The sequence below is a fragment of the Neolamprologus brichardi genome, chromosome 8 (genome assembly GCF_056152115.1).
Source record: "Neolamprologus brichardi isolate AB-2024 chromosome 8, ASM5615211v1, whole genome shotgun sequence".
NCBI classification, from domain to species: domain Eukaryota; kingdom Metazoa; phylum Chordata; class Actinopteri; order Cichliformes; family Cichlidae; genus Neolamprologus; species Neolamprologus brichardi.
In genome coordinates this window covers 23,228,035-23,240,067 of record NC_142111.1, presented here as the reverse complement: position 1 = coordinate 23,240,067, position 12,033 = coordinate 23,228,035, and the positions used below count along the sequence as shown (strand labels likewise).

The 12,033-nt window shown below is 42.8% G+C and overlaps 1 protein-coding gene across 2 annotated transcripts in view; it reads right to left on the bottom strand.

Annotated features, from left to right (window-relative positions):
* srcap (Snf2-related CREBBP activator protein) overlaps positions 1 to 12,033 on the bottom strand; it is a 37,730-nt gene that overhangs the window by 6,588 nt on the left and 19,109 nt on the right. For both annotated transcript variants that reach the window (XM_087844886.1, XM_087844884.1), the window contains 18 exons: positions 11,215 to 11,384; positions 9,660 to 9,989; positions 9,321 to 9,507; positions 9,058 to 9,227; positions 8,734 to 8,885; positions 8,440 to 8,652; positions 7,704 to 7,868; positions 6,962 to 7,117; positions 6,535 to 6,867; positions 6,045 to 6,220; positions 4,485 to 4,798; positions 4,199 to 4,401; positions 3,520 to 3,689; positions 3,223 to 3,419; positions 2,537 to 2,651; positions 1,949 to 2,074; positions 264 to 440; positions 67 to 150 (listed from right to left, as the gene is read on the bottom strand). In XM_087844886.1, the coding sequence (XP_087701012.1) occupies positions 67 to 150; positions 264 to 440; positions 1,949 to 2,074; positions 2,537 to 2,651; positions 3,223 to 3,419; positions 3,520 to 3,689; positions 4,199 to 4,401; positions 4,485 to 4,798; positions 6,045 to 6,220; positions 6,535 to 6,867; positions 6,962 to 7,117; positions 7,704 to 7,868; positions 8,440 to 8,652; positions 8,734 to 8,885; positions 9,058 to 9,227; positions 9,321 to 9,507; positions 9,660 to 9,989; positions 11,215 to 11,384 (3,438 nt within the window). The remainder of the gene's footprint in view (positions 1 to 66; positions 151 to 263; positions 441 to 1,948; positions 2,075 to 2,536; positions 2,652 to 3,222; positions 3,420 to 3,519; positions 3,690 to 4,198; positions 4,402 to 4,484; positions 4,799 to 6,044; positions 6,221 to 6,534; positions 6,868 to 6,961; positions 7,118 to 7,703; positions 7,869 to 8,439; positions 8,653 to 8,733; positions 8,886 to 9,057; positions 9,228 to 9,320; positions 9,508 to 9,659; positions 9,990 to 11,214; positions 11,385 to 12,033) is intronic.

Below are 12,033 nucleotides of genomic sequence, written 5' to 3'. Positions count from 1 at the left end.
TTGTCTAAATTACTTTCAAGTATTAATCACTAATTATTAAGCTGAAGTTGAAAGTTGTGATTTTACCTCAGCCTGCTTCAACTCCTCTTTGCACACATCTTCTAACGAAGCTTCCAGGAAGTTCATGGCGTAGCGTTCAATGGGAGTGAGCTAAAGACAAGCAGAGGAAAAGGTGCGTTTAAACAAACTGTAATTCAAAGATTCAGCAGAGCATTAATATTTTATTATATTATACCTTTTATAGCCGTTGTGTTTTTACTCACCTGCTCCACCAGTGCGGCTATTTCCTGCTCGGCTTTAGAGAGCTCCTCCACTTCCTCCTGCTCCCCGCCATCATCCAGCGGTATGTTTTCGTTGAACTCCGCCAGTTCGGCCACCTGCTCTGCTTTGGCCTGAGAGGCCGCCACTATGTCCTCCTCATCCTCGGCACGACACAGCGCCTGAAGCAAACAGATGGAGATAATCAGGTAAATGTCCACAAGCATGATAAATGTGGCAGGAGTAAAACTTTTTCCTGACTCTTTTGGATTGTGTCTGCGTACAAGGTGTGAAATAAAGTTCAGGTTTTAAAAATCAAATAACTTAGCCTAGTCAAATTGGTTGAATCTCCGAAGTTATTCTATTGTATTCTTTTCAAACAGTGGTCCAGGTTAGTGAATGGAATTGGAGGAGGGGAGAAATAGCAGCTACAACACCCTGACCAGATGGAGGAGTTATTATAAATTCCGTCTCCTGCAGAGTTGGAAAAGGATGAAACGATCCATAGAGTCCAGAAATGCTTTTGTACTGGTCTATAAACGGGTTTAGTCCTGCTGTAAATTTGGGCATTTTAACACCATCGCCATCCTCATATAGATGTTTACATGAATATGGGGATGGCTTGCTTTCAAAGCCAGCCTCAGATGGCTTCATTTTTAAGTCCTGGATGTCAGCAGAAATGATCTAAACTGTGGTGCGTCCCAGCACACGGCACAGTGCAAGAACATTTTTGAAAATGTGCATTATCAAGGCTTTGACACGCTGGAGGAGATCAAGAGTTCAAGTACAGCCAGGGCACAAGTAGAGGAGGAACACGACAGGAGTTCTCGTGTTAGATCAAGCGACAAAACTGGGAGCCATTAGGGTTGGGAATCGAGAACCAGTTATTGAAGAAAACCAGTTACAATTATGGTTCTTGCACAATCAGCTGATTTCAGTTTGTGTGTCAGAGGAGGAAAATAGCGAAGCAGTCTAGAGCATGGTTTTGAACATTTATTGTACAAAAGGACGAGATGAACGGTAAAGTGGAAACCTGCATATCCAGGACAGAAACAACCGCATTATGGTGCTAACACAAAAAACCCAACAACGGTTCTTTAAAACAATCTGCCCAGACAGCATGCTAACGCTAAGCTAGCCAAGAACGCAGAGTGAAAGTAATGTAACAAATTACTTTTTCCCGGGAGTAATTAAGTCATGTAATGCATTACTTTTGAGAAAAGTGTTCTGTGTAATAATTACTTTTTTGAGCAAAGTTTCAACACTGATCACAACAAAGACGGGAAATACCTCAACAAACATTTGACCCACAGTATACAATTGATTTGCATGAATGTAATTTCATTGTTTCTGCTTAGCTGTCAAAACAGAGCCAATGAGAACGCAGTGTCGCTCGAGTAAGAATTGAATCGATGAGTAATGTCAATAAAGGAATCGCTAAATTCTTGAAAAGTCCTTGAAACAGTCCAGAAGTTCATAAGAAGATCACCTTTAACAGGAGATCTTTTTTTTTATGCTTTTCATTTCAATAGGCTGAGAGCAAAAACCTGATTCAGTTTATATTGCATCTAAGACTTGCAGTAAACGTACATTTTGTTCCTGGTAATCACCAAAAGGTGTGTAACCACGGTAACTTCTGACCCCACTTCCGCCGGTGGGTGGTAAATATCCAGTACACCAAGTTTCTAACCTGCTCCAGGATGGTGGTGCTCTGCTTGTTGACGGCTTCCTCCTCCTCAGCCTGGGGCACCGACAGCTCCACCGCCGCCTCCCTCTTCTCCCCCTCATTCACATCAAACAACTCTCTGATGGTTTGCTGAGGAACAAAGTGACAGTCGGACACATTTAGCAAAGACAGAACGGGTTATGTGTGCTTGATGAGACAGAAAACAAGAGGCACTTGAACTGCTTAATGTCATCAACACAGTAAACTCAAAAAGACCAATTAGAAGAAACTACATTATACTTCAAAAAAAAAAAGAAGAAAAAAAAAGCACAAGTGGTATTTATATAAAAGACAGTTTGAACAAATTTAATTAAAAGGGGGATGAGGTCTCGGCCTGTCATCCAGCACTGAAAAAACATCCCTTCACATGATACCGGTGACTGTATTCAATTATGCACCAAGCACCCACCCACATGTTTGAGCGCCTTTCGACTATTAATCATGCACAGATGAATCACTGAGCTTATCCAGACACAAAAGAAGAAAGAAGGAAAAAAAGGCTTGACTGAAGGGCATTTATTTTACAAAGAAGGCCCCGTGTAAACGCGATACCTGTTTAAAGAAGGCCGTGGTGAAGTTTCCTCCTTCGATAGCCATATCTCCCAGCATCCTCTTCTGGTTTGCCTTCTTTAAAATGTTCTCCTCCACCGTGCGCTCACTGATCAACCTGAGGAGGAACATAAAACTATTTAGTCTTTTAAAATCACATTTCTATTTTTCACTGGGCCAATGATTATCGGGTGTACACCCAGATGGGTTGGTGCTGACCAGGTGGTGTGAAGCGTTTAACCAGATTCTGCAGATTTTTTAAATTCAGAGACTACTGAGCTCCAATTTCCGTTTTAAACTTTGTTGCTTTTGCTTCTGAAATTATGCAAAGAACGTAGGAGATGCTCATCAGTTTAAGTCAAACAAGATGAACGCTCGTATGTGTCAAACAGATGTTGACAACATTTCTTTTTTTATGTTCAATGCAGCGGCTCCGTGCTCTCAGCTTTTTGTTTCTCTTTGTGTCTTTTGTCTGTGAGTCCAGTCTTTGTTGTGTATGCTTATTTATTGTATGTCTGTCTGTGTTTTATAGTATTGTCTTTGACTTTAAGCTGAGAACTACCACACGGAATTTCATTATGTGACTACATAATGACAACAAAGCATCTTAGGGAGTGGGCTTTGATTTGGGAAAGTTTTTATGTGAGGATTATTTTTTTTTTAGTAAAAGCAGGGAAAAAGAAAGTCACCTATAGATGTGGACGTCGCGGGTCTGACCGATTCGGTGGCATCGGTCCTGAGCCTGAGCATCCATGGTGGGGTTCCAGTCACTGTCGTAGAACACCACAGTGTCGGCCCCGGTCAGATTGACCCCGACGCCGCCGCTGCGGGTTGACAAAATGAAGCAGAAGATGCGTCGATCTGCATTGAAGCGCTCCATGAGCGCCTGGTGGTGGCGTGCAGAAGACAAACAGAGGAAATGAGCATCACAGACAGACTACAGCTTTCTAGTTCTTGCCTGCAAGCAAAACACCATCACTGCTGACCTGTCTCTGCTCCACCCGGGTGCTGCCGTCCAGACGGAGGTAGATGTGTCCGTGGTAGTTGAGGAACTGCTCCAGCACATCCAGCATTCGAGTCATCTGAGTGAAAATCAGCACCCTGTGGCCTCCCGCCTTCAGCTTTCGCAGCAACGTGTGGAGAGTCTGAAGCTTACCTGAAAACAGGAGACAGAAGACACAAAATGAGCCACCAGCAAGCAAAACAAGCTGCAGGAGCATAAAATTATTTAATAATTGCACATGGAGTAAAGTCTTTGAAGCAGCCTTTTATGCATAAAACACAGTGGTGGAAAGAAAAGACTAACCAAATACTATTTCAAGAAAATTTAGTGCCTATTTTGCAGTACAGTTGAGAGTTTTGCTAAAGTTGTTGCCAGTGTGCATCTGGGATCGAGTCAGCGATGAGGGATGAATGGGATCTAAGCTGTGGGTGACCCCCACCTTAGTAAATGACAGTCTTATCAAACATCCTGTCAAAGGCTAATAGGTGAGAATGGATACTTAGACAGTCCTGGATTTTCCTGCTTTGTGTCACCCCTGCACCGTTTGTATTTAAACCTTAGATTTTGTGATTAGGAGTATCTGATGTAGGTGTGGATTGCCACAAGGTGCTCCATGGTTTTCTGCAAAACAAAACAAAACAAAAAACACACTGAGAACTCACCACAGTCGTACTGTATGAGCCTCAGGTCAGGGAACTGCGTCCTCATATAGGACTGGACGTGGTGGAGGCTGCGAGTGAGCGGCGTGACTTCAGCTGATAACATGGAGGAGAAGACTGCCTGCTTGTGGTTCAGAGATGGCGGAGGATGGCAGCAGTGCATGGAGATGGGTGGAGCCTCCACTGGAGGAATTGCAAATGTGTACCTAAACAAACAGCGAAGTTAGCTCCTTCTCCTTAGCTGAAGCTTTGTAATATCAAATAACCAAACGACTGTTAAGCTAAGTACCGGTCTATGATGTCACTCAGCAGCTCCAGCCGTCCTTCGATGCTGTGGATGGCCTCTCTTACAGCGTGACTGTGAAACCAGTAGTCGTGCTCGTTTTGCTGCTGTGCATACAGACAGCTGCTCTGGCCAGAGCGGCCCCACTCTCCCTGAGGGTTCAGGGCAGCAGGTGATGGACGACGGCCGGGCAGGAAAGTCAGGAAGTCCAGAACCTCCTGACCGTACATGGGCTTTGCTCCACAGTGGAGTTCGTTGACTCGAAAGATGAAGTCCAGCCGGCTGTCGTGCTGCTGTTTCTCGGAGTCTGCAAGCCATGACTGTTGAGGTAAAGAGATACAAGTAAATGGAGGCTACAGAAATCAGGGCAGCGTTGACAGCATGTTTAAGAAAAACGTGCTCGTATATCAGGCTCAGTCTTGTTTAAATGTACAATGGAGAAAAAATGATTGTAATTGATTTCCTTTACCAGTTGGGGGCAGTGGAAATAAACTGGAAAAAAAAAAAATCTACTTCGCATGACAAACTTATTGCTCATTGATAAACTTGACCACCGTCTGCACCACAGGAGGAAAAACGCTGACACTTTATTTCAACCTGATAAACTGAGCTGATCTGTTTCCTGCTCTGGTGTTTTACTGCACTTTGTCAGCTTTTTTGATCCAGTTTTATTGAGTCTGACATTTTATTCTATAAAACCAGTTTATTGTAGTAAATTTATAACAGGGCCAAAATCCTGAGTAACCCGATCCCTAACAGTGGTCACTGTTCAGCTGATATTCATTCTATGTCTACTAAACAAGGTAGGCTAAAACATTTATTGCTGTATGCCAATGGTGATGAATGAATTTCAATTATAAAAAAAAATTGCCAAACTGGCATCAGAGATGTATATAATTTACTGACATGCTTCAATTTAACCAATAAAATTTAAAGATCATAGATTATGGTTTTTAATGTTCCCATACCGCCTTAATCTAAACATTGTGATCCACATAAAGACCTCAAAAACACGTTTACAAGTCGGCTACTGCAATGCAACAACCTGTTGGAACAGCTTGGGTATGACAGCTATGAGTATAACAAACTTATCCTGATGTAAAAGCAAAATAATGAACCTTTAATTTTCTTTGTGGAAGCTTTTCTGAAAGTCTTACGGAGCCAGTATCACAAGCCGGAACATGTCAAATCCATACCTGTGCGTAACAGTGAAACCTCTTTGATCATGTAGTTTTATTTTAGTGAGCTGAGCCCCGCTGACTGAATGCTATGATCCAACTTGTCTTTACAACTCCATCGCTCTGAGATTTGGCACACATAAAGTTTGGTTTGTTTGTTGTTGTTTTTTTAACTGATGTTTCATGCATCTTTTCAGTTTAGAAACGTCCCGGTTCATGTCTCCATAGCGCTGATGCATGGTTCCAAAATAACAGGACATTAGATTGTCTCAGTACAGGGGGGCATTTATTTTAACTAGGTGAAGAAGTATTGGGTAACACCTCAAAAAATGATTGCAGATGCTTTAAATATCTAAAAGGTGAAGTCCAAGAGGGACAAAGTGCTTACCATGTAGAAAGGCGAACGGGGAGCGGGACGAGGCACCTTCCTGGGTGGAGGGAAGGCTTTTGCACCCAGATTGGACTTTGACTTTGTGCTGACTGCTGTCTGACTGCTGCTGCTACTTTCCCGCGGTGTTGCTGAGGTCTTTGGAGCAGAAGAAGAGGCGCTCACCTGAGCTGGAGCTGCAAAAAGACAGAAGAGAAAACAGCCTTTTGTAAAAAACTCAATATGGATTTGCTTTAAAGTCAATTTCACTTTTAACTCTTCTTCTTTTGCATCTCTGTGTTATTCAATTTAAAATCCAATTATTTTCATTACTTAAAAATACCTTCTTGCATGCCTGTTTGTTTCATTATACATTAAATTTTATTAACTTGCAGCAGGTTGTTAGGGGAAAGAAGAAATAAAGCTTAAAAACTGGACCCAGCTCAGTTTGTCATGCAATCTTCATGAATTTCAGCTCAGTGAGAATAACAGCTCAAGCCCGTTCTCTCACCTGGCTGTTCTGTGCTCGATGGAGGAGGAGGCTGCACTACTTTGAGGACAGGGCGAGGGGGTTGGGGCTGGTTCGGGGCTGAGCTAGGGTTTCTGGGAGGAGCTATGGTGTAGTGGGCGGTAGCAGGACCAGGGGTGCGCTGGGCAATTTGCAGTGGAGCGGTGTTCCTGACGGGGGTCGTGTTGGCGTGTGGGTGCAGGGAAGGGGATGGCTGGGGAGCGACACGAGGGGAAGGGGCCACAGCCAGGGTGGGCACAGGCCCGCCCTCCTTGCCTGTTGACTGACGCACAACGATCTTCACGACCCCAGGGCTGCTCACCATGGTTGAGGACACTGAAAAACATTAAATATACAAACATGGGTTACATATATCCAGCAGGAAGTCTCATACTTAAAATAAAAAGGAGAAGGGAGAAGGATTTAACACCTTGAGAGGCGGTGTTGTGTGGCAGGCGATTAGCAGGGGGGGCAGCAGAGGGATTGTTTGCAGGGTGTGTGCTGACTGTACTCTGGACAGCCACCTGTGCAGGTTGGCTGATGAGGTGATGCTGCACGCCACCGGGGACCAGGTTTATCACATTACCTGTAGAGTGACAGTGAATCAGACTGTTATAAGGACTTTAATTATTCCCTAATTATGGGACGGGATGGGATTTATGTAAATAAGAAATCAATCACAATTACGGGACAATAACAGTCATCAGTTAAATGACGCAGACCAATGTGGATTATCTTCTGATTGAAGGATTAAAGGACTTTGGCATAACTGAATATAAAGCAGTCCAGCTGCAGTGGGATTCTGCAAAAATCCAAAAACATATAATGATTTCAAATCAGATAAAAATGAGGTCAAAGGATATCCTGGTCCCATTTAAACTATAACCACAATAGATAAATGCTATCAAACTTCCAGGGCCTGTATGGCTAAATTTAGCATATTTACATGATTGCACCCAAGTTTTCTTGTTAATTAACATGCATAGAATATTTGGACTCAGAAGTAATCCTGGCATCAAAATGTAGGTAAAAATGATAATACAATTGTTTTGAGCAGCCCCCTATCCCAAACAGCAATATGACACTTTGAAGTTCAAACAAAACGAGGTATTACACCTTTTACTTCTGATCGGTGAAAACTAGAAAACCCACAGTTAGTGGGAGACACCAACCTTGAACTGGGCGTGAAGAAGCTGCTGGAACTTGGTGGATCTGTGCTCCAGACAGAGTCAACTTGTTGCCCTGAAGCTGGAAGGTGACGGGTTTGCTTCCTTGACACGACGACACAGGCCGACCTGCCAGAGAAGCCAGCTGGGCTATACTTACTACCTCCCCAGCTTAGGAAGAAAAATAAGAGACATGTAGGTAAGAAATAATAATTCATTCACTTTACCACAAATTAATTTAATTATGAATGAATGACAGAGGACAGAGACCTGTACTGCATTTAGTTAGTAAAAATCCCCCAAATACCTTTTTTTTTGTTTTCTTACTGAATGGCCGAAAATAACAGAACACACAGACTCGTGTAACTAAAAGTAGACTAATCTCTTTCTTGTGTGTTAATGGTTGATCCATTTTTAGAAGTTGCAAAGTGTGTTTGAGATTTTCTAAGCACTGCCATCTTTATTTTTCACCTGCACCTTAAGAAACAACCTGAGGCACAGTACACACTGTGTTCCTGTGTGGTTTTTACCCAGCAATAAGATATTTTGAAAATGAGTAAACAATCATTTAAATTGAAATCTAAACCGAGATGCTCAAAATATGCTTCATCTAAAGAGGACAAGATGGACAAGACTTACATTTTGAACATTAGCTCATGAAACTGTCCCCAGGCTCAGAGTTTTAATGAGATCATACTTCAACAACATCACAGCTTATCTGCTTTGAAATAAATGTACTTACAAGGCAACCTAGCTTGCATATCTGGACTAAGCAGGACCCTCTGGGGCATGACATTGCTGGGGTTTGGACTCGGCTGAGCTGGGATAGTAGCTGTGCAGGGAGCAGTGGGAGGCCGTACAGTCAGCATCGGTTTTGGAGCATTGGACCTCACTGCAGTTTGAGCGGTAGGATGAAGAGATGGGCGAGGAGGAGTGGATGCGACCGAACAGACCACTGAAATTTAACAAAAATGCATTAGAGAAACGTGCAAAATTTATGTTCCACCTTTTTAAGGGTGTTTCATTCCTTGCTTACCCTGCTGAACTACAGGAGCAGGTGCAGGAGCTGAGGTGACTTCAGTGACTGGAGGTGGTTTAGGGGTCTGTGCTGCAGGGGGGACGGAGCAGGTAGGTTTGTTCATCAGGAGAACTGGGCGATTATCACCTTTAGGAGGCGGCTGAAACATTCTGAAAGAGGACACACAAAAAGTATGGGAACTACTGCACTTAGGACAATAATTATATCATGTAATAAATGTCACAGGTATGGTAACACAGGTAATGTAGAAAACCAAAATACATGTAAATTTGCAAGTATCCAAATCTGCATTTTTCTTTCCTTTCTTTTTTTCCCCTTTACCTGTTGACTTTCATGCGGACTGGTTTGGGCCTTGGAGGAGGTTCGGGGGACTCCATGATCTCCTGGATTAGTTGGCGACTGACCCTGTAGCGTGGCAGGAAGACATCTGCCTGGTAACGGGATACGCGGCTCTCCAAACCAACAAGGTCAAACATGGAAACGTCGCAGCGCTGAGAATGCAAAAGCAAGTTAGAATCGATTAAAAATCACACCATCAGGCTCAACTTTCTGAACAAATGAAAGCTTTTTATTTTCAGGCTTACCTTCAAAGGAGATACCTCCAGGGCGTCATGCACCAGAGAGGCTGTGTGGAAAATAATGGGTTGCATGATGAAGGGAGACTGGATGGGTCGAGGGTCAAAAAGGTTGGGATGATTGCACACTTTGCGAAGCTGCATGAGGATGTTAATCACAGACATGAAGTGACCACTGGCCAGCGTTTCCCTGGTCCTGTAAATCAGATGGTTTAGAGTCAAATTCAATTACATTTTTTTTCCCCAGTTTCAATTACATACTTCTCACCTTCTTTTGGTGACTACGTTTCAAAACACAAACTAAATTTACATTAACTTTGAATTCCTCCTGCTGAGTCAGTAACTTACGACGCCTGCGCCATGAAGTCATCGTAGAGGAATCGCTGTCTCTTGGACAGGCGGCAGCGCACCACATGCTCGTATTTCTTGGGCATCTGCTTCTCCACGTCAGCCTTGATCCTCCTGAGCAGGAACGGCCTCAGCACCTTGTGAAGCCTCTTAACCAGGCCTTCGTTGTACTCCTGACTGCCCTCGATCATTCCCGTCAGCGGGTTGGAGAACCACTCTTTGAACTCGCGGTGGGACTGGAAGACGTGGGGCATGAGGAAATGCATGAGGGACCAGAGCTCCATCAGGCTGTTCTGTAGAGGGGTTCCTGTCAGCAGCAGTCGCCGGTGGCTATGATCAGCACAGACACGAGGAGAGACGTAAATAAAAAAGTCGTATCATTCAAGCTTCAGGTGAATACTGAGAGGAAAATAAGAGTTTTCAGCTGCTAAAGACATCAAACATGCTTTAACTCATTTTTAGCCACATGGGTGCAGCAAGCTGAGAATGCAATCATCACCTCATAAAGAGTTTATAACATCCATCAAACGAGAATAACATAACCATTTATTTGGAGTCGTGTTTCTGTCTGCTGGAATAGTCTAAATCATAAAACTCTTTTAAAAACCCAAATATGCCATTTAAAATAAGCATTAAAGCCACTGACAGGTGAAGTAAATAACACCACATCCTGCTGGGAAATCCTGAGGTTCATGTAGAAATGTTTTTTACGGTTACACTGTTGGCATGGCTACGCTCATCTCACTGAGGCCGAGTATCAATTTAGATTATAGATTATTTTTAAAAAGCTTTTAGTGCACAATCCACGCTGAAGTGTGCATCTTGCAGCACATCTTTATTTGCTTTTAAGCTCACAAACCAACATTTTGATGCTGAACATGAGAGGCACTCTCAAACTTCTAACTGATCATTTTTTAGATGCTGTGCAAGTATTTCTCTATTCAGTCGGTACTGTGAAACAGCCTCATACTGATGATGTTGTAATCTTGATGTATCATCGGAGCGAATCGCTGCAGCCTGTATAAAGGTGTGCGTTCCCAGAGCGTGCATCTATTCATGTGCACAAGCGCCAGGCTCTTTGGAGCGCCACACAACAGTGAGAAATTACCACCAGCTGGCCCCGGCCACCAGCCAAATGATGACAATCATTTTGAAAAGAACAAACACTTTTAAATGTGAAGATATTTACAAACAACTGTGGCCTGTAGATTAACAGTTCAGTGCATTTCAAATACATTCAAAGTCAAATGGTACTGAGTGACACCACGTCTTTGAAAGCATTATAGAGAAAGGAGGATGATTTTCTTCAATAAGAATCAGAAGTTGTACATACAAATATTCATGTTTGCTGTCCATGAGTCTAAATACCCCCAAAATATATCTATAAATCTTTTTTTTTTCATTAAAATGCAAAAAATAAATTTATTTTTTTATTTTTTTTAAACAAAAAACAACTTTGGAATTTAGTGTAAAACCCAGAGGCCATGCCTCATCCACTGAGCCTCTGGTTTCACTCTCTGATGTGGGCCCATATACACAAACAGTCTCCACTGACCTGTTGAAGTTCAGCAGACTCTGCCAGCGCTGGGACTTGAAGTTCTTGATGTTCTGGGCCTCATCGAGGATCAGATAGCGCCAAGACTTTCGCCTGAAGGCCTGGTGATCCTGCAGCACCAGCTTGTAAGAAGTGATGCAAACGTGGAAAGCATTCGGCTTTGTCCAGCCCTAAGAAGAGAAAGTGTAACAGAGTGGCTTATTATTTTCCAGCACTCAGTTTTTCACTGTATACAGTATCTGTCCAACATGTCAGCAATTGCTGGAAATTAGGAATGCGTCAGTGCGAGACAGGAATCATAACTGTATAAAGTTATGGAGCTGAAAATACCAGAAGACCCCAGTGTATGATGTCAGGTTTAACACTTGTTGGGAAGCTTTTAGTTCTTTATTTTAAGTTAGCATAACCAGTTGTCATAAACTTGATTAATACAATCTTTGTGTCGCTCTGGCAGGAGGTGCACAGACTCTAAATGACAACAATATGCAGTAACGTCTCTCGTGTTGCAGTTACGGGTGACGTATTGGCATCAACACTGTAACCAGTAAGCATTTCAACTTGTGCCTCGCTGTAGTCTACCCCTAAATATAGGCAAATATAAATAAATACCCCAGTCTTAGTGCTAAAAAGGAAAAGGAAGAAGTGTGAACAAGAAACTAATTGACAAACTGCTGCAGTATCTGCACTCCTGAAATTTAAACAATCACTGAAACATTTGTGTTGTGGCTTGTATCAAAAATGAAGACAAACTGTTGAAGCTGAACTAAAGAATGCGAATAAATTAGGTGTATAAGGTAAACAGTCTTTTATTTTTAGTTT